Below are 19,685 nucleotides of genomic sequence, written 5' to 3'. Positions count from 1 at the left end.
TAAGGGTGATTAGATCACAAGATCAGGGATGTTACAAGAGAAACTAGTTTCGTCTGCAGAAAGACATATTTCACCACTGAAGTCTAGATAGTCGTTTATAAACAGAAGAAACAAAATAGGGCCTAGTACTGAGGGTACCTCACATTCTATTGGCTTGCATGATTAGATTAGCACAAAAAACGTCAAGAATTCTGCTTTTGTAAGTGGAGAATTTCTTGGTTTGAGGCAACTTTTCCAAATATCGCTCATATTTTCGGTTTATTTATCAGAGGTTCACATAAGAAAAGTATTAATACCAATTAGACACATTTTTATTTATTCTTCAATTTACATGTAGACATTACAAATTATTTTAATAAAATTGTATAAACATCTTTCAAAACATTTGTATCAAAGACTTCCCGTTTTTTAATATCTTCCAAATATTCTTTATTTTCATCTTTGAATTTAGCAATGTTCACATTTATAAATACTTTTTCATGTCCTTTTCTAAAAATATTCACGTGTTTCAAAATATTTTTGATAAAATTGAGATACTTGAAATCATGTAACCGTTTAACGAATCTACTCGTACTTTCTATAAAACTCGTTAATTTTACTTGCTTATACAATCTGCCTCTTTTTTGTATGTTATCCATATCCGAAACCATAAGACTCACCAATAAGTTATTCAATATAATAGTCATACAAAATATAAATACAGTCATTGTTATTCTACCGAAAACTGGATATTCTGTAGGTTCTAAAACCCTATCGTTAAATTCTCCAGTAAATTGTATCAGGGTGTAAAATAAGCTTTTAAATATATCTCCCCATTTAGGGTTATCGGATGAGTCTGGAAACGGAAAAACTATATAAAAGCTTAACGCGAAAGAGACAAACTGTATGAAATAAAACCCAGTGTATTGGAAGAAGTACCTAATTGAACTAAAAATTATTGTATACTTAGAAAAGAATGGAAGTTGCCCTAGCATAATGAAAAATATTAATGTTCCTACTAATATAGACAAAACAGAAGTATAAATATTGGGATATAAAATAGTTATTATACAACAAAATATTGTTGTCACTTCTAAATTATTAGAAGTTTCGTAAAAATATTTAGATCCGTACAATAATAAAAGCTGCATTGTTTCTTTTCCAAAATGAATAATTAATAATAAATAAAACACACTATTGATATAAAAAGAAGACTGATTGAAATGTGTATAAATCATATAAACATAAATGCTCAATAAAAACATTGTATACAACAACATATCAACGTAAAAAAACCTGCACATTTTAGCCCACTTTTGTCTTGTTAACTCAATTATCAACGGATGAACTAATAACTTTCTTTTTGAACTATCTTTTACCAAGAAATTTAAAGTCCTATTCTCATCATATACTTTATTATCATCTTGTATTATACTATCATATATAAACCGTGTCCCTTGAATACAATCATCAAAATGAGACTTTAAAATATTTTGATCTAAACGTTGCACGATCATTTTATGATAATCATTTCGATCAGCTTTCGGATCGCAGGCTGTCAAACTTGCACCCAAGTGTAAAATAAGACAAATCATTTCTGAATCGTCCATCTGAAGATCGTCGTTCTCCAAATTTAACTGGTGTAGTATCTTGTTCAATACTTCAAGTTTCTTATGTGTTAGTCTCTCTTTATTATATCTATTTAAAATCACTAATTTATTCAAAAGTAAATAGATTACACATTTTATATAAAATGCCTTAGATATATTTTCAACATCCAATAATATAGACGATACTTTAGACAAAATAGAAAATATTTCATTCGAATTTATTTTGCTGTTTTTGTGATATAATAGAATTGCTACAAAAGGATAATATCCTCTGATTGCCGAGTATTCTAAAAGCGTTTTTGGAAATTTTCTTGAAGTTATTGAAGGGTCGGCTCCGTTGTCTAACAAAAATATTATGCACCTATAACAGAAATATCATTGAATGAATCGAAATATATAAACAATCATGATAATAATAGGTTTGTTCCAATCGACGGTTTTGAAATCATGAAATCACTTAAAAATTTCTCTCGACATTGTGAAACACCACAGCTACGAGGATGATTCCAGAAGTAAGTATTTTCCAAGCAATGTGCAATAAGTTCGATACTCTTTTTATAATAAGAATCGACAACTCTTCAAAATAGTCAACCGCAAAATTTTTTCAGGTCTGAGAACAGAAAATAGTTCGAGGGGACTAAATCTGGCAAAAAGGATGCAGGAAGTAGCAATCCAAGCTTTAATTCCACAATTTTGCCAATGAAATAACGGATCTGTGAGCTGATGCATTGTCTTGATGAAACAAAACTTTCTTCTTAGTCAATTCCGGCCGTTTTGGTTTGATTTTTCCACTCAAACAATGCAATGAGTTCGCATTATACTAGCCGTTGATAGTTTTTCCTATTTCAAGACATTCAATGAAAATTATCCCACGCGCATCCCAAAAAACCGATACTATGACCTTGTCTTTGCCTTCTTTGAAACCAGTTCTCCCTTTTCAGTTCATTGTTTTGATTATTCGGGTAGTGGTAGATCCAGGGTTACGAAAAGGTTTTATTTCAGTGAAACATCGTCAAACACATCGATGAAAACATCTTCATGACGTCGTTTTTGTTCCAGTGTGCAGCAACCATTTTGCGCACAGCTATCTTATTTTCAAATGCGATGTACCACACTTTTTGAAATGCCTGCTATGTCTGCAAGTTCGCGCACTTTAACTCGACGATCATGCAGTACCGCTTTTTGAATTTTTTCGCCAACCACTGGTCTTCGTAGGTTGTTCAGCCTCGTTTAAACTCTGCTACCCAATATTCAACTGTTGATAATGAAGAAGCAGTCTCGCCCAAATTAGAATCCATTCCAACTATATTGGTTGGGCTAAAGCCTTTCCTGACTTGAGTTGCAGAGAATCTTGATAGACTATGAGAAGTGGTAATTAGAAACCAGATAGAAATTCACTTAGACGATAGAAATTGAGAGTCCATCTTTTGAAAATGCTCATTGTCCAAAAACATAAAGCAACAGATTTTGTTGTGAGGAAAGACTTTGTTTACAGAGTGCAAATGATTCGGAAAAAAATTCAATGTTAATAATAAATTCTGACATCTACTAAGCGCTTGAGGGAGCAATCAAATTTTATTCTCAAGCGTTCTCTACACTCAGAAAAAGCAACAGTCTCGATTGCTCTTGTCTATTTTAGCAGTATTGGGTTCAAAGTTTCGAAAGAAACATAACCACAATTATTGTTGCCTCAAACCAGTCATGCTTTTGAACCTTCTTGACACCTGAACTCCCTATAAAACTTGTTTCGTCTCAGCAAATTTGGGTAACATCACCCAATCCAATGACAGTTGTAAGATGCATGTTTCTCGGAGAGATTCTTTCACATTTGGAAATGTTTTTTCGCCTTCCAGGTCTTACAATTTACCAGATGACTGTTTTCTGTTGAAAACTGTGTCCATAACTACAAACGAAATTGACGAGTTGAATCATGCAATTATTTAAGAAATGCTGCCATTCCTGCAGATAAGACTTGAGTCCTGTATAACCTAAAATAATCTAAAATATTCAGCTTTGATTTTGTATAGATAAACATGCACTTAGTCTTAAATTAACTGTATCATAGAGTTTTCGTTTGAAAACCGTTTGGAAACGATCACGAAATCGAATTAAACGTTTGACAAAAGTGTTAATTAAAATGAAACAACTTTTTAGGAATGCACATACTTTTCTAATGACAACAATTAACCTTCAAGGGTCAAGGATCTAATGGAATCTCGTCGATCTGATGCATTAATTTTCATATATTTTTTGATATATTTTTTTTAATCCTGACCCACATCACATACTAATTTAAAAATGTAATTACCTTGACATTCCTTTCGCTTTAAAGATAGTTAACAAGGGAGTATCTTTAATATCGTAATTGATCAGTTTTTTCACGTTAGAATGTTTATCTTGTATAAATTCCAAGTATCCTTTTATCATACAAAGTTGTAGCATAGTACCACTACTATTGTATGCATCATTCCCATCGAAACAATTAACACTGTCACTAATACTCTCAATTTTATAACTCATGAAACTTTCTTCATCGCCAGATTTTAATAAATTGAATCTCATGGTTGAAATATCTTCTTCTTCTACATACGACTGAGGTAAGTTGATGTATAAATTCCATTTTAGATATTGTCGTAGAGGTTTACCGCATTCCTTGAAGCTATCCAAGTCTAAATAATCTATTGTGAGGAGAAAATTTATTAATTTTATATATCTGTATCTAATCGCTAAGCTCAATGGCGTCTCATTCCAACAGTTTGTGTGATTCACGTCAATTCCTCTTTCAATAAGAAGCTTAGCGCATTGTTCAATAGCGGGATTTTCTGGTCCTAAGATAGCTATAGCTTTCGATTCGCTGCCGTTATGTAATGAAGCACTAAAAGGTGTTACGGATTTTTCATATTGAAGAAGAACGTGTAAGGCGTTTTCCGAGAAGTACGTCAACGAATTCACCGCTCGATCATCAATATAATCAAGAATAACTTGAAGATTCTCAACGTTACAATTTCTTGCTACGAAGTGAATCGGTTCCCAACCATACCAATCTTCATCGATACAGTCAATCGTTCCTAACTTCGATTTAACTTCAGAGCAAATCTCATTTAATTCCCTAGCAGTAGGTTCGGGTTCGTAACGAATGATATTTAAAAATTTAGTTGTTAAATCGGTTGGGCTTTTATCATTTTCGGTTGATATTTGATTGAGTAATGGCCGATTTTCCAGTACGTTTACCATTTCTAAAACGTATGCCATTTTTTAATCTGTAACGAAGAAGTTATAATTTATTTTATTAAATGTTTTTGGCAATCAGAAAATTGGTTTGTAATTATAAGTTGTCAGTATGTATTATAATTTTAATTTTAAGCTCGTTAACTTCGATTTTGAAAAATTGTTAACATAAAGCCCGAACACAGCAGAAAGTAATTCGTCAAAGTCATGAGAAATTTTTGGATTCTGCAAGGGAATATTCACTCAGAATTCGATTGCCAACTTAACATCAAAACTAGACGGTTCTAGAGAAGAGAGAAAGCCCTCCCTGTGCATATTCCTAGATCTGTCGAAAGCATTTGATACCGTAAATCATTTTTTATTACTGGATACATTAGAGGACACTGGAGTGAGAAGAACCGCCTGGAAACTATTCAAAAGCTATTCAAATGATAGAAAATAGTCTGTCCGTATGAATGAAAAAGTTAGCAACGAAAAAATTGATACCTGTGGTGTCCCAAGGCACAGTTCTGATGTCCATATTATTTATATTATATTTGAATAGTTTACTCATCCTGGATAATCAAGGAGAGGTCTGCAGCTTTGAAGATGATACTGTAGTGGTTTATAAAGAAACCTGTTGAAATATGTTGGATATAAAAGTCGAATTAGATTGCCAAAACATTCTGAATTAGTTCAAATTTCCAACAAAATCCTAAATATAAATGTTAATTTATAATTTAATTTGGCCGTGGTTTTGGGATTTTACATAAATATGTATTCTTGCCCATAGTATTCAGAAATAATATTTCATTATCATATCTTCATCATATATTTTTTATAAATAAACAAATTTACGTATTTACCATCATATTTGAAGTATTTGCATTATGGTTTAGTGAGAAGGTCAGTAACATCGTTTACAATAATCTAACCTTGTGGCTATTGCAGTTATAATAACAAATAATACTAAATAATAATATTTTCAATGTATTTCTTACCATTCATTAATATTGTGTACTATGATGCACAACTGGTGAGTACAAATTCACCACTAACTCGTTGAAAATAATCTAAAAAGATAAGAAAGTACAAGTGGATTGTTTGGAAGTCTATGAAAATGTCATTTCAGTCAATCTACGATATCAGTTCATGAAGGTTATAGAAAATTTTTTATAATAATGGATTTTCCTAAAATCGGTGAGTAGTTTTATTTTACTTCATTCGAAGTTTTACATCAGTTTGATTATTAAAAAAATAATGATTATAGTATATTAAAATTTGATTAAGATTAGAAAGGATGTTGACTCAATGTGTGATAGTCATAGTAAACGAAAATTGTACGAAAATTGATAGATTTTCTTATCAAATAATATGTTTTACAACATATTTGATACGTTCGATATCTTATCTTCTATATTTTGATAAGCAGTATCGTTGTTCTATTACATTATTTAAAAAAATTATAAATATGGAGAATATGTATGGTCTATATAAGAGATTTTCTTGCATGACCCTAAAAATTTTTATAATGATGGAAAGTAGTTGTTTGAATATACGTGAATACGTAATAAAAAGAATATTCTTATTATAATTGTTTGAAAAAATTTTCTGTAGATTCTCATAAAAGAAAATTACCGTTGAAAAAATAAAATAAGTTTCCCACAATCTAAATTTCATTATTTAGTAAACTTATCATGCAATCATTTATCTTTGTATCTGCGATTGTAAAACTGAAACAACTAAATTTATACTGCATAATGCCCTTGTCTGATTATACCTCACATATTTTTACATTTTGATTCTATTGATGTCAAACAAACATTTGTGGAGGTAGGTTCTAGTCAAAAACTTCTAAAAATGTTAAGAACCCTGTAAAAATCTGTGAGTTGATGTATTAGTGACATTTTTTGATAAATAAGTAATTTGGAGTTGTCAAATATGCCAAGTATAAATATTACGACTCTCTTAGAAGTTAACTTTCAAGTAAGGACAATCTAGAAGAATAAGATGACGTTGTGAACAAAATCAGTTTACGAAAATTGGCCCGAAAATTCAAAATTGATGAGAAATATGCGAAATATTCTATAGGAACAGAATGGAGTTCAAACATCAATAAAATCGGCACCCAAATATACAAGCAACAAATTGATCAAAAATCAACTTAGAAGTCTCGTGACCCAGAAATTTTCGCCGGCTAAGGGTTTGGAAATCATTATAGACAACGAGTCATATGTCACTTTTTACGGCGAATTCAGAAGTGTACTTCAAAAAACACAAAAACTTTAACTCAAAAGTGTTGGTATGGTATGGACGATATCTTCTCGTATTCGTTCTTCAGCGAACATTTGTCTTTCTGAAAATTCTGTAACGGCCAAAATATATGAAAAAAAAAGTGTGTTAGATCTAGATAAATGCAGTTCACAGAAAAAGCATCCTGAAGGAAATTTTGTGTTATTGCCAGATATCGCAACTGCTCATTATGCAAAAGACGATGTGTGGGCTTTTGCAGAGTTGAACATTTCGTTTCGGATTGTTTCTAAGGTGCGTCAACTGAGGTAGATTGAACGTTTTTGGCGAAACGTATATTCTGAAGGTTCAGAAGCAACTACTAATGAAGAATAAATGAAAGTATTTTGAGAAAACTTCGGCAAACGCCAGATTAAGTATTTCATAATTAAATGCAGCGTGCAACAAAATTCGAAAAACGAATCGATTGAGTGTTGATGCAATTAAGTAAAATGTTCATTATTATTATTTGATAACCATTTATTTATAGAGTAAATTGCAAATTATTAAATTAAAACTAATAGTTTGTCTGGATTTTTTAATCCCCACACCCTTAATTGTCAGACCTCGTATATATTGTTGTAAACATAATAATTGCATTAATTCAGAAATGTTTAGGGGATTCTCGAAAGTAATGCCAAATAATTTCTTCTACATTCTGCTTGATCCCTACAAATTTTTCCATTATTTTTTGAAATATCTAATTATTAAGTTCATTATAACAAAAAACCTATTAAGTTAACCCCTTCAAGGTGTTTATTATGATCTGTTTTATGCTCGATGATGAAAATATTCTTTTCGCGAAAACTCATTCCATTTTCTGTTATATTATTTTACCTTTTAGTTTTAATTTGCATGTAATGGGCTCTGGATTTTGATTTCTGTGTTACCCATTCCTAGCAGCGCCTTTTTTATGATTTCATTAATTATGTTGAAGAACGTGTTTATATAGTACAATAGGTGAATAACATCTTCTAGTTTGATTCAGTCAAACGTTTTTGTGAGGTCAATGAAGTATGACTCTTTATATAAATGGTCGATTCGGATAAAATCAAAACCATACACGAAACCACATAGTTGCTAAAACTTATGCAAAGTCAGCATGTAGAAATGTGTTGTTGAATGGAAAATATTTTTCAATTAGCTAGATTTGTGAATTTGATTGTTCTTTTCATAAAATTACATGTTTTTTCAGATTCTGTTAGTGATAGGATAAATTGTCAACTATGTAATGTGAAATTAATCCATAAAAATGATTTCAAGAAACACGAAAAAGGCAGAAAACATCTAAAAAATCTATCGGAAATAAGGAATAAAAGAGAAGGTAAAGTTATTTTATTTCAGTTGTCGTCTTGGATCACAATAGTAGCATGAACTCAGAATAAACTGTTATTTAACTGTAAAAAGATTAAGTGTCGAATCATTTTTTGATACAGACTGAAACGTCTTACAAAATTTAATTTTAAATCAGAAAAGACATACTACCAAGACGATTAAGTTTCATATGAGTTTCTATTCTATATCTAGAACTACTCGCTTTTGTTTTCTGATTCTTCTGATTATATAAAAAACTTTTGTCATGAATGAATAGATTTAATTCATTTCTTGATTATGATGCTTCATCAGATTGTTTCTTGAGGATCTGAAACATGACATGATTTTTGGCATACGAATATTTTAATTGATTTGTTCTATGTAGCGGAAACTAAGTTCATATGTGAGATCTGTAACAAAATTCTCACAAGTGAAGAATTTTATCGGCGTCATTTAGAAAGTAAATCGCATAAAAAGAAAGCAAGTAAGCATGGATCTATTAAGGGTGAGTCCGATTATATTTGATTCCATAAATTCATAAATAATTTTTCTCAATATATATTTCAATTATGTAAATATATATAATATATTTTATCAAGAATTATCAATACCTAAACACGAAAAGAAAACAAAGTTGCACCAATTTAAGAGGGTCATTTAAGAGGGTTTTTTTAGGGTTTTTTTTCTTCGACCAGTAAATAGATAGAGCTTCAAGTTTATCATCATTTATCAACATATATTTCGATAATATAAATATAAATTTTAAGCTAAAAATATTGTGTAGAACTTGAGTTACAGCGTTACACCTCCGCCTTGAAAAAATGAGCTTGCACTTCCTCCACGATTACAGCTGATTGGCTTGGCTCTGAAACAAAAAAAAACGGCGTTCTGATCTGTAAGCCTAAATGCAATCGACTACTATCGAATGAATATACAAAAAATTGGACTTTTTGTAGACATTTGAAATAAAAGTTGCGAATTTTGCGTTTTTTTGTTTTTTGCTGCAAAAAAACCGAAATTTTGGAAATTTTCCATTGATAATAGTTCATTCCATGCATTTACATGGGTTGAGGGTGCCCTATAAATTTCAAGTCATTCGGTCAAGCCGTTTTTGAGACACTTCATTTAGTGCTAGCACACATACGGGTCATTAGGGGAATTGAAAACCAAATAATTTGAAAAGAAAACGTGTTAATACTGTCACTGGAAAGATATAAAAAATAGTCACGACTGCAGTTTTGTAAGGATGCTGAAATACCATAACACATAATTTCTTCTTGGATATGATAGACATTCGTATTCGGATCTACACATGTCCTAAGACATTCTAGATGTTTAGATAAGTTCTAGAAAAATTAGAATACTTGAACTGAAATAATTATTAAAATCAAACGTCTCTTCTAGAGGCTTGGATGATGTCTTCGATTCAATTTGTGAAGATAAGCTGATCCAATAATCTAAACTGATAATTCTCATTGAAACTAGAGCTATAATTGTAAGGTTAGATTATTACAAACGAACTTAAGACAGAATGTCCCTTAAGTAGGGACTGAAGAAATAAGTTGCGCGACCTGGTTTGTTCCTGATGGCGTCTCATTTCTTTTTGTAGATAGACCTCCTTTTTTCCTTTATAGTACCTTCTACTTCTAAAATACCAACAACGAATTTTCTTGAAGCCCACTCTTCGTCTTTATGTCTTCTTATTTTTATAGGTAGTTTTCCTCTTTTTCTTTTCCGGTATTACTTCTTGAGCTTCGACTACAAGTTCCACAAAGGGCAATTCCTATCTCTATAAGTTTTTCTAGGAGGCTAAGTCTAGACGGTTAATGCTTATTCGTCTATTGTACTTACAAATTGAAGATTTCTGCGCTTTAATACGTCCAAACTCGACATTAATTAGATGTAACCCGGGCGGATTTGTTACTGCAGAATCGATATCCATCAGCGCAACGGGACGTTAAAGTACTTAAAATGTATTAATATATTTTGAAACTATCTAAACAACTTTCGAAATGTTGGCAAATAATATTTAAGTAAACCTTTAAATAGTCAGTGTAATAATAGGTAGCAATCCAAATTATAAACGAAAATCGCAAACTTGGGGACAAAATTAAGAAATTTGACTAGTTATGCTTCTTGAATCACTGGTTCAAATTGGATGTAATTTGGTATATACCTTGTTTACACAATACTGGAAATAGAGGCTTCTAGTTTAATCCACAGCGAAGATATAGAGAGTTGAAAATGACCGGATGAATTGCTTCGCGAAAAGAATGGTATAGCTGCGCCGCTTTTTTTTGCTCAACTTGGTGGGGGCATTATCGTATCCCCCAGATAACATAATTGTTAAAAAATTGAATGAGAAGGGCCGATTATTACTTTAGGTATAAAGGAAAATCTCCTAGTTTAAATTTATGTCAACTACTAAAAAGAAGATGAGCAAAATCTATCATATTAACTAAGAGTTCACTCCCCACGGTTTTTTTTAAAGCAGGGTCATTACAAAATTCAAACTCAAACTATATCATTCATTTCCGATTAAAAAAAACTGTAAATGGACTTTATTTTCAATTTTCTCAGAAATTGTGTTATGGAAATATTCAATATTTTTTTAGATACTGTAGTTTTTGAAAGAGATCTCAGTAAAAATACTCAAAATTTCAAAGTATTATCGCTTCCAGTTCCGCCATCTAAATGTGAGTACGACACTATTAATTGTTCTAAGAAAAATCAATATCTTCAATAATTATATTCGTATTTTCAGCTAGTTCACTTAATGCCGTTGAACAAGACGTTGACGCAGTAGCATTCCACCGAGAGGTATTGTCTATATTGTTTTTAAAGGAAAAATATTATCATTATCATCATCATCATTATTTTCATCTGCATAACAGTATGAACATGGCCGAATTGAGAGATCTAGAAGCCTTGAGGCAACAAAAATAATAAAAAAATTTCTAAAATATGTAAATATAACTAAAAATCTTCCATCTCCATTTGTTATTATTATTATATTATAACTGAAGTCAAATTTGTGAAGAATCAATACTTAATTCGCTTATAAAATCAGTTGTCTTACGTAGAAATCATCCTGAACTCCAAAACGTTTTTATGGTTCACGTTGACTTGTCAACAATTCGGAATAAAGGGATTTCAATCCCCAGAATTCTTCTTAAATTGTTTGTTGATATTTATTTTAATAGATATCTAGCAGCCGTATTTTGAACTTTAAGAATCCTTTTTGGTGTTTATCAAGTTGATGCTGGATACTATGAAGTGAACTATTTTCCACAGAATATCATTTAATCGAATCATCTTTTACTTTTCTATTTTTTCCTACGAATTTGTTTTGATATAATATTATTTGTTCAATTTAATTATTTTTTGAATAGGTCTCTTTGATGAAACTTTTGTGTGAATCTATAAAAAAACTACTTTCCATCTTAACCAAAGCGATTTTTCATAATTTTATACCAAATTTTACCAAAATGACTAAAACTTTCAGGTGCGTTTGAGCTACTTTGTATATCACTTGGTTCATTTGAACTACTTTATCTCAGTCAACTATATTATTCCTATTTTTTAAAATTTATATAGCAATTTAATCAAAACATGACTTTGTATACTTGTAAAAACAACAAAAAGTTCATTATTTTATAAAATCATTTTAATCTTAGTACAACATTTTACTAAACTTCTAAATTTTGTACCAAAGTATTGCGACATACCTCAGTAGATAAGTATATAGTTTAGATAAAAAATTATTTCCCCAGGTTTATTTAATTGACAAAAAATTTCTTTTTCAGAAATATAAACCCCGTAGTGACCCTCTGGCATTTGGGTTTTTGGAATCGTACATTTACTCTGTGGTGTCTCAACTTAGTTTAAGATTGGCTCTAGATCCGAATGTTATACAGTTCAAGATTTCAGTCAACGATAAAAAATGGCATACATACGGAGACATAGTTATCAATTTAACATACAAAAGAAAGACAATAACCAAAACTAAGTATGCTATTAGGTGCAAAAATATATCTGATGCATCCAGAACTATAGATTCCCTCAATGATGCTAAGATTTATTTAAATAAAGAATACGAGTCGATAATTTGTTGTAGAAAACGAGAAGATTATGCTCAAACGAAGTTTGTTATTTTCACTACTTGTAATATAAGCTCAAAATTTCCAAATAATGTAGAGCTGGACAGGAAGTTTCTGAAGAATCATATGAAATCCACTAAGGAGAATATTCCCAATATCGTTAAAGTACAACCTCTGGGTAACAGGATTGATGTTATAAATATTTCCAGTGAAAATGATAACATATTTTCTCTATTTCCCGAATCTGAAGATATAGAATTACCTCAAATATATCTCTACAGCAACCAACGAGTTTTACCTCACAGCGTTGATGAAATCATAAAGAAAAATTTTAAATTTACCTCAAAATTTTCCAGAATATACTTGGAATATATTGAAAATTGGGCATTAGGAAAACTAGGTGGCTACTACTTTCTAACCAAAAAGGATATTCTATTAAAGATAGGTGAAATATTATTGACACCTTATGTCTTTTACCCAAAAATGATTAATTTCAAAGGAGGTAATTTCGACACTTGGAATAAAGTTGTGGAAAAAACCGATGTTATAGTAGTTCAAAATGAACCCTTTGTACTAAGTAAGTTATGCGAACCTTTCAATCAAACCATAGAGGAATCTTTGTCCGTTGAGGATAGTGATGGTACGTCAATAAAAGTGAAAATAGATTCTATAACAAAAACAGTTTCTATCACCGATAAACTTATCGAAAAAATTAAAGATACTAAATTAAAAGCTTACCTGGTGGAAGATTGTAATATAGGAAAAGGATCATCAGAAGTGCGTTTGAATAAATTATATAATGTTTTTTGGAAAACTGGGCAAATATCACTTTTGATATCTTTAGAAACTAGTAAAGATTCGAAAAAATTAATTTTTGATATAATAGAATTTTTAAAAAAAGGTGGTGTACATAAAAAATTCTTAATAAGAACAGATGAACCGTTTTTTCAAGTTAATTTGACGGAAAACTTGAAAGTATTCTCTTGTTTAGAAGATATTAAAGATATCGTTGAATTAGAAGATATAAAAATACGTATTTCTAAAAATTTTACTATTTCTTTGAAAAACATCAGTCAGTCCGATCCTTTCTTCCTAAAATGGGTATCACCAAGTATTTTTTTTGACATGATTCTGTATAAATATACAATGCGAAAAAACGAAACATCTCAAATAAATATACAGGCTGATCTAAAGATAATTTTGGATGAAGAAACTAAGAAGCAGATACTATCTACACTTTATCAAACGGAAGTAACACCGACTGGATTGGGGGGAAGATTAATAGGAGTTGAACCTGGAATATTTTAATCTATTCACCTACAAAGTGTATTAGAGCAGTTCTATGCACCTAAAATGATACAAGATACAATACCACATTCGCAGATGATACTGTTATTATGGCATTACGGAAAATACCCGAAGAAGCTGCTAATACAATACAAAATTCATTAAATCGAATCAACAATTAGAATTAGAATAAATGAAGAATCAAATTAAATTAGATTAGTACCTTTTAAATTATAATGAAACGGTTGAATAGTACACAGATCCCTTATATTAATTCAGCAAAATAAGTTGGTATTGCTCTATAGCAGGGGTCTACGGCTCGCGGGCCAGATTCGGCCCGCCAGTTCCATCAATACGGCCCGCGACAGCTTAAGACTAATGTACTATGTATGTACTGTATGTACTGTAATAAGTTGAATGGAATAGAATGAAAACAAAGAGTGATAATTACTTTATTTAATTGCGAGGTAAAACTTAAAACTTGCTGGGAAAACTTAACTAAAATATCTAAACTTAAGCAACAACAAATGTGAAATTAATCCCAATTAATGAAAGAAAAACAAAAAAACACTAATGAGATTTATGGAATTGTGATTTTTCACCGACTATTGTTTTGGTCCTTGGGATGTAGCGAAAAAAATTATCCTGACCCGAAGGCTTCAAAGTTTGGAGACCCCTGCTCAATAGCATAGACTTTATGTGTTTGAGGTGTCTTGATAGGAAATAATATAAAATTTGAGAGCAGAACAAATAGGCTGGTATCAAAATTATAAATTATAACTTTATTATATTAACTTCCACGACTTATCCTCAAGAAGTCAGATTGGAAAACTTAATGAATAGCTCCTCAGGTTTCTGGTACGACTTGGCACAGTAGTTGTGGAGATTTAAGTGAACATCAGATCTTTGTATGAGCTATTAATGGCCCTTGAAGTTACAATAAAGCTTCGTTCAGCAGTAAAAAAATGACGGTATCTTTTTTGCACCCAACACTTTTTGTTTTTCTGTTCAAATATTGAGGCAAATTCGAACAATTCAGCTACTGTTTCATTTTTTATATTATTTTGCATGGACTGCACTCATTACAAAGCTGGATCGCTGGTTGAATAGCAAGTAGGAGCGTTCAACAACTCGGAACGTGAATGCCTCGCTTTAGAAATCATTCCATGAGAACGAGTAATTTCACGATTATATTTAATTAACGTTCCCTCGCTATTTTCAGTAGTTTTTCGATGTAAAAAATATGATGTTTGATTATGACTGGAAAAGTTAACATTAAAAACTAACCATGATACTACCGTGAAGAAAATCTCTCGTCGCTCATTCAAAAAACCCCCTCGAAATTAAGCGAAAAAACAATTTTGAGTCAATCAATTGGAAAAAAATGTCGAATGAGGGTGATAAATTTGGAAAGTATAAAACCCTAGTTGAATTTGAATGGGTATGTATTGAAGATAAATGCTGATCCACATTTGGGGACCCCAATAACCGCGAGATTATGAAAATCAATTATTCCTATCATCATTTATGAATAGAAATTTATAGAAAATATAGTAAATACTTTAATTAGAAAATAAAATTCCGCAAAAAATTCCGATTACTACATAATTCGATGGAAACTATGTGCAAAATTCATCTCTGTGGCCATAGAAAACAACAACAATACTACACATGTATACTACCGATAAAAGTTGATAGTATAGTTGGTAATTTCATTATATAATTTATCAAAATATATAGAACTTTATTTCTGGTTGATGGTCGAAATATATTCCACAAAAATGCGGCTTCTCTTTTGTTTACAATTCTTTCTGTTCTCAAAGTAACTTCGGTAAACGATTTTATCCACTTTATATTTCCTCCCCATGCTTTTAGCTGACTCATACTCGATCTAGTATGTATAAAATACCCCATTTTTCACGTACGTTAGGCCAATAAAAACAGAAAACTAATTGCCGTACCAACACTATTTGAACTTTTGAAACGAAAGTGTTTTTAAAAGTAATAGACATTAACCAATCCTCTTATAATATGAAGATTTCTACTCCAAATGAATATTGAAGTTGTATACCTATATGTATATAAATATAAAATAATTGTCCATAAAATTGTAAAATTTTCTAATGATAATAAAGCTTAACTCTCTTTCTCTGTCTCTGTGTCCTTTGAGACAATCTGGGGTTTGCTCTATGTACTGTTAGTTGTACATTTTGATACCGTTAATGATATTAACAATAAACACATTATTGACTGTTACCAATACACCCAATCCTTGCAATTACATAAATCAATTACACTGCTCAATAGTCGAAGTCCAATATGTTGAGCAAAAACTTTAATCATTGAGAAATTCCAGGAAAATAGTAGCCCCTAGCACCTGTCTGTTTGAAAGAGTCATTATCAAATTATTGATCGAGTGTTCAGGTATTGCTTGTAACTCATTATCCAGTTGTTGTAGAATTTGGGGAGGCTGTATAGGTCCGTTCAACTGCTTGTGTCAGTCCGAACGTGTTCAATGTAATTCACGATAATGCGAGCTCTCACAGTTCAAACAAAAACGTTTTTGAACAGTCAAAACATCGAATCATCCGCCGCACAGTCCTTGTTTGGCAACCAAGATGTCTTCTTATTCCTGCAGATAAAAATAAATTGCGAGGTCAACGTTCAAATCAAATCAAATCAAATCAAAAACTATATAATGAATGATAGTTTACTTAAGTTAAATTTCTTAGGAAACAGAAAATATATAATTTTTTTCCAATGTTTCATTCTTATCAATTATTTGACTCATTATTATATAAATAATATCAATTTACTTTTTAAAATGCGATAATTATCCATTGCTTTCCATTCCACGTTTTCTTGAAAACAGGTAAGGCAGTTACAGACCAATTTTGTTGAGAAAATTGGAATTAATTAGATTTTTTTCTTTGGAAAGTAATCCCACTATTGATTTCTTCCGATTCCTTTCGTTCGCGTAACATTTCAATGGATATTTTTTATTTGCGGACGACTTCAATTTAATTAGCTTGGTATAATGTCGAACATTCGTACAAAAAAGAGCTCAACATTATCGTTTTAATTCCCTTATTGAATTTGTGGAATGATTCCGATTACATTTGTTAGCTTGACATTTACAAGAATTCCAGAGGATTTTTCGTTCTACTTTTTATGAATGTATTCACAGTTAACAATAGAAATACGTTACAGATTTTTACATCTCGTATCAATAACATACTAACGAAAATTTATTTAGTTCCTTGCTTGCTTCGTTCCAACGTAAGGTTTTTAAATATAGAAATATAAACGATAATAATATTCCGCACAACAAAAAGGGACACATCGTATAAAACTCAATTTGAAATAATTCACTTTAAAAAATGAGAAATATAGAAGAATGAATATCTGAGTGTAAACATTTTTTATAATAAACAATGACAAAAGTTTGGGTAAACATGTATTTACGAGAGTTTTCCGACCTAAGATGTCAACACTCATCGACATTCAATATCTTGAAAGAACTGCTTTGCCAATAATTAAGAGATAGTGGAAACTTTGTACAGTGAAAAATAGGAAATTAGAACCCGTCATCAACGTCCTCGAGTGGATCAGCTCCATTTCCAACAGCTCACTTCCAAAGTACGTTAAATCAAAACCTAGATTTCGAAGATGATACCATGAAACAAATTTACGTACTAGAAGACCATCAAAGGTTTCTACCTCACTTCCTTTTAACTATTCACAATGAGGACGAGAATATGGCCATAATGGAGGCGAGTGTTATCTATAGCTAAGACCAGAAATGCACACATTCCTACCATCGAATCAAACAAATGTGCCCCTTTGGCTGCAACAGCACACGAAGACTTCCCTGAAATCTGCTTTAATTTCCTATACAATTCTACCATATCCACCAAATAAAACCACATACACTTCGTCGATCATCGGTTTTGCAGGTTCTCTACGGTTTCCCTGTAACCTGGTGAACCGGTTCACCAGCCAAATTGCCGATGATAAGGAATAACGCAGCCGCACCTGTACCCGCTCACCGTACATTGAAAATTAAAAAAAAAAACAAACAAAAATCTTACAAACAAATCCTCAAACCGAGAAGAACCGTTTTCACTTACTAGAGCTCTCTTTTCGTTCTCTTCTGACCAACGGGCGTAGCTTTTCTTCTTTGAGCTAGGACAGCACAACCCCACGTAACATCTACAACCCCAGATCTGCAGAGGATCTGCTTCTATATGAGAGCCAAGTCCTAGCAACCTAAAAATTTTCCAACGAATCTCTCTCTCTCTCTAGGTAGTCAGCTGCGACCTTATTTTTCTCAGAAAGCTTCTTCTTATCTGGGAGGTAATGTTCTAGAAATTAATAACGTTCAACGGCAATCGTTAATTTGCTTACCCGGGGGAAACCTTTAAAGTAGGAATTTTGAGTTTATTGACATTTCAAAAGAAGGGTTCAGAATATACTGGAAGTAATACTTATCACAAAACTGAATTAGCCATTCAACTCTCCTTCTATGAATCGAATCGAGAACATGTGGGTTTGGATACAATTTATGTCAACTCAGCTCAGACTGTGAATGACGTATTAATAGAATGGAATCATATTCCACATGAAGTTATTAGTCGTTTTTTCGTCTTTTTTTATTTGAATAATTTGTTTGTTTCCATCAATAACAAAAAACAAAATATTTCTATTGTATTTTTTGTTTTTCAGGGTTCTGTTTCTTTAACGATATTGAAAGGGGGTTCGAAACTTTTGAAGTTATTTGTTTTACGAGAGTTGCGACTCAAGTTCTGAGATATGACAGCACTGATATGAATATGTCAAATCTGACATTGCTATAATAAAGTTTGACATGTTTAATGAGGATTGTGCTCAGAACTAAATGTTATTGGAGTGTTATTTGAGTTGTTTACAGATACTTGATAATCTTGATAAAAAAGGGATCAAATTGTGCGATAATAGCAACCCTCGTATTAAAATGATTATCACTTTATTTTGAACCATTGTTTTATATCTGAAATTATAAAACATGTCTGAATTCATTCCTAAATGGATGTATCATTTCAATTGTTCGAAATACACCTGCACTATTCATAGATTCGAGTAGACGTTTCCAACCCTTGAGGTTCTGGTTATAAATACCATGCACACTATATCCAAGCTTAGCAAAAGCTGGATGTATGTATACACATTTGACTGTGTACACAATGGCAAGACCATTAGTTCACGTTTTCCTACAAATTGTAGTTTAATAACATGTAAACACCATAATCTACAGTTCAGAATATTAACCGTGAATAAACCTTGCACACAGATTATTATTAATGCAAGGGCTGCACAGTATGAATAAGGGCGATAAAGAAATATACAGTGATTAAAAAAAATCAAATTTTACAGTATAAACACTCTGAAAAATATTTGTAATATTGCGCGTTTAACAGCGGGAAAGATCAATTTCTAATCATTCTATTTGCTCAGATTTTAATATTTTTTTTAATCATTTCCTGTCATAATTCGTCGTTTATTCACCCTTTTCCATCTTCCTTCAATATTATTGAATATTTCTCTACATTATTTCCCTTAATTTCTGAACGTGATATACGTGAAATTTTTTTCGTCATCCATGATCACAACCCTGTCCTCCGTGAAGTGACGTCTTCTCCATGCACTGCAGCATCTTGAGCAATTAATCTTCAGTATATATTTCTGCCTTCCCTTTCTTTTTAGTTCTCGATGATGGTCAATGGTAGAAACCCGAAATCGGCGAGCGAAGCTTCAACTTGATGTTAAAATTTACGAAAACTGTGGTAACTAGTTATTTCGAATTAAATTGAAGGCAACGATTTCTTTCCGAAAACTTTTGTTGCGTAAGTTATAAGAAGCA

The 19,685-nt window shown here is 31.5% G+C and overlaps 2 protein-coding genes across 2 annotated transcripts; one reads left to right on the top strand and one right to left on the bottom strand.

Annotated features, from left to right (window-relative positions):
• Positions 1-293: 293 nt before the first annotated feature.
• On the bottom strand, positions 294-5,918 carry LOC130891585 (transient receptor potential cation channel protein painless-like). The gene is made up of 3 exons (XM_057796412.1): positions 5,798-5,918; positions 3,898-4,849; positions 294-1,950 (listed from the first exon to the last, which is right to left on the bottom strand). Exons 2-3 carry the CDS (start codon positions 4,839-4,841, stop codon positions 348-350), a joined length of 2,547 nt encoding a protein of 848 aa, XP_057652395.1. The 5' UTR covers positions 4,842-4,849; positions 5,798-5,918; the 3' UTR covers positions 294-347.
• LOC130891587 (uncharacterized) lies at positions 5,798-14,752 on the top strand. Its single transcript, XM_057796414.1, has 6 exons — positions 5,798-5,996; positions 8,281-8,409; positions 8,785-8,904; positions 11,015-11,095; positions 11,164-11,219; positions 12,206-14,752. Exons 1-6 carry the CDS (start codon positions 5,978-5,980, stop codon positions 13,805-13,807), a joined length of 2,007 nt encoding a protein of 668 aa, XP_057652397.1. The 5' UTR covers positions 5,798-5,977; the 3' UTR covers positions 13,808-14,752.
• The last annotated feature ends 4,933 nt before the right edge of the window (positions 14,753-19,685 follow it).

Source organism: Diorhabda carinulata, chromosome 3 (assembly GCF_026250575.1).
Source record: "Diorhabda carinulata isolate Delta chromosome 3, icDioCari1.1, whole genome shotgun sequence".
Classification (NCBI taxonomy): Eukaryota; Metazoa; Arthropoda; class Insecta; order Coleoptera; family Chrysomelidae; genus Diorhabda; species Diorhabda carinulata.
This window is presented reverse-complemented; position numbering and strand designations above follow the sequence as displayed.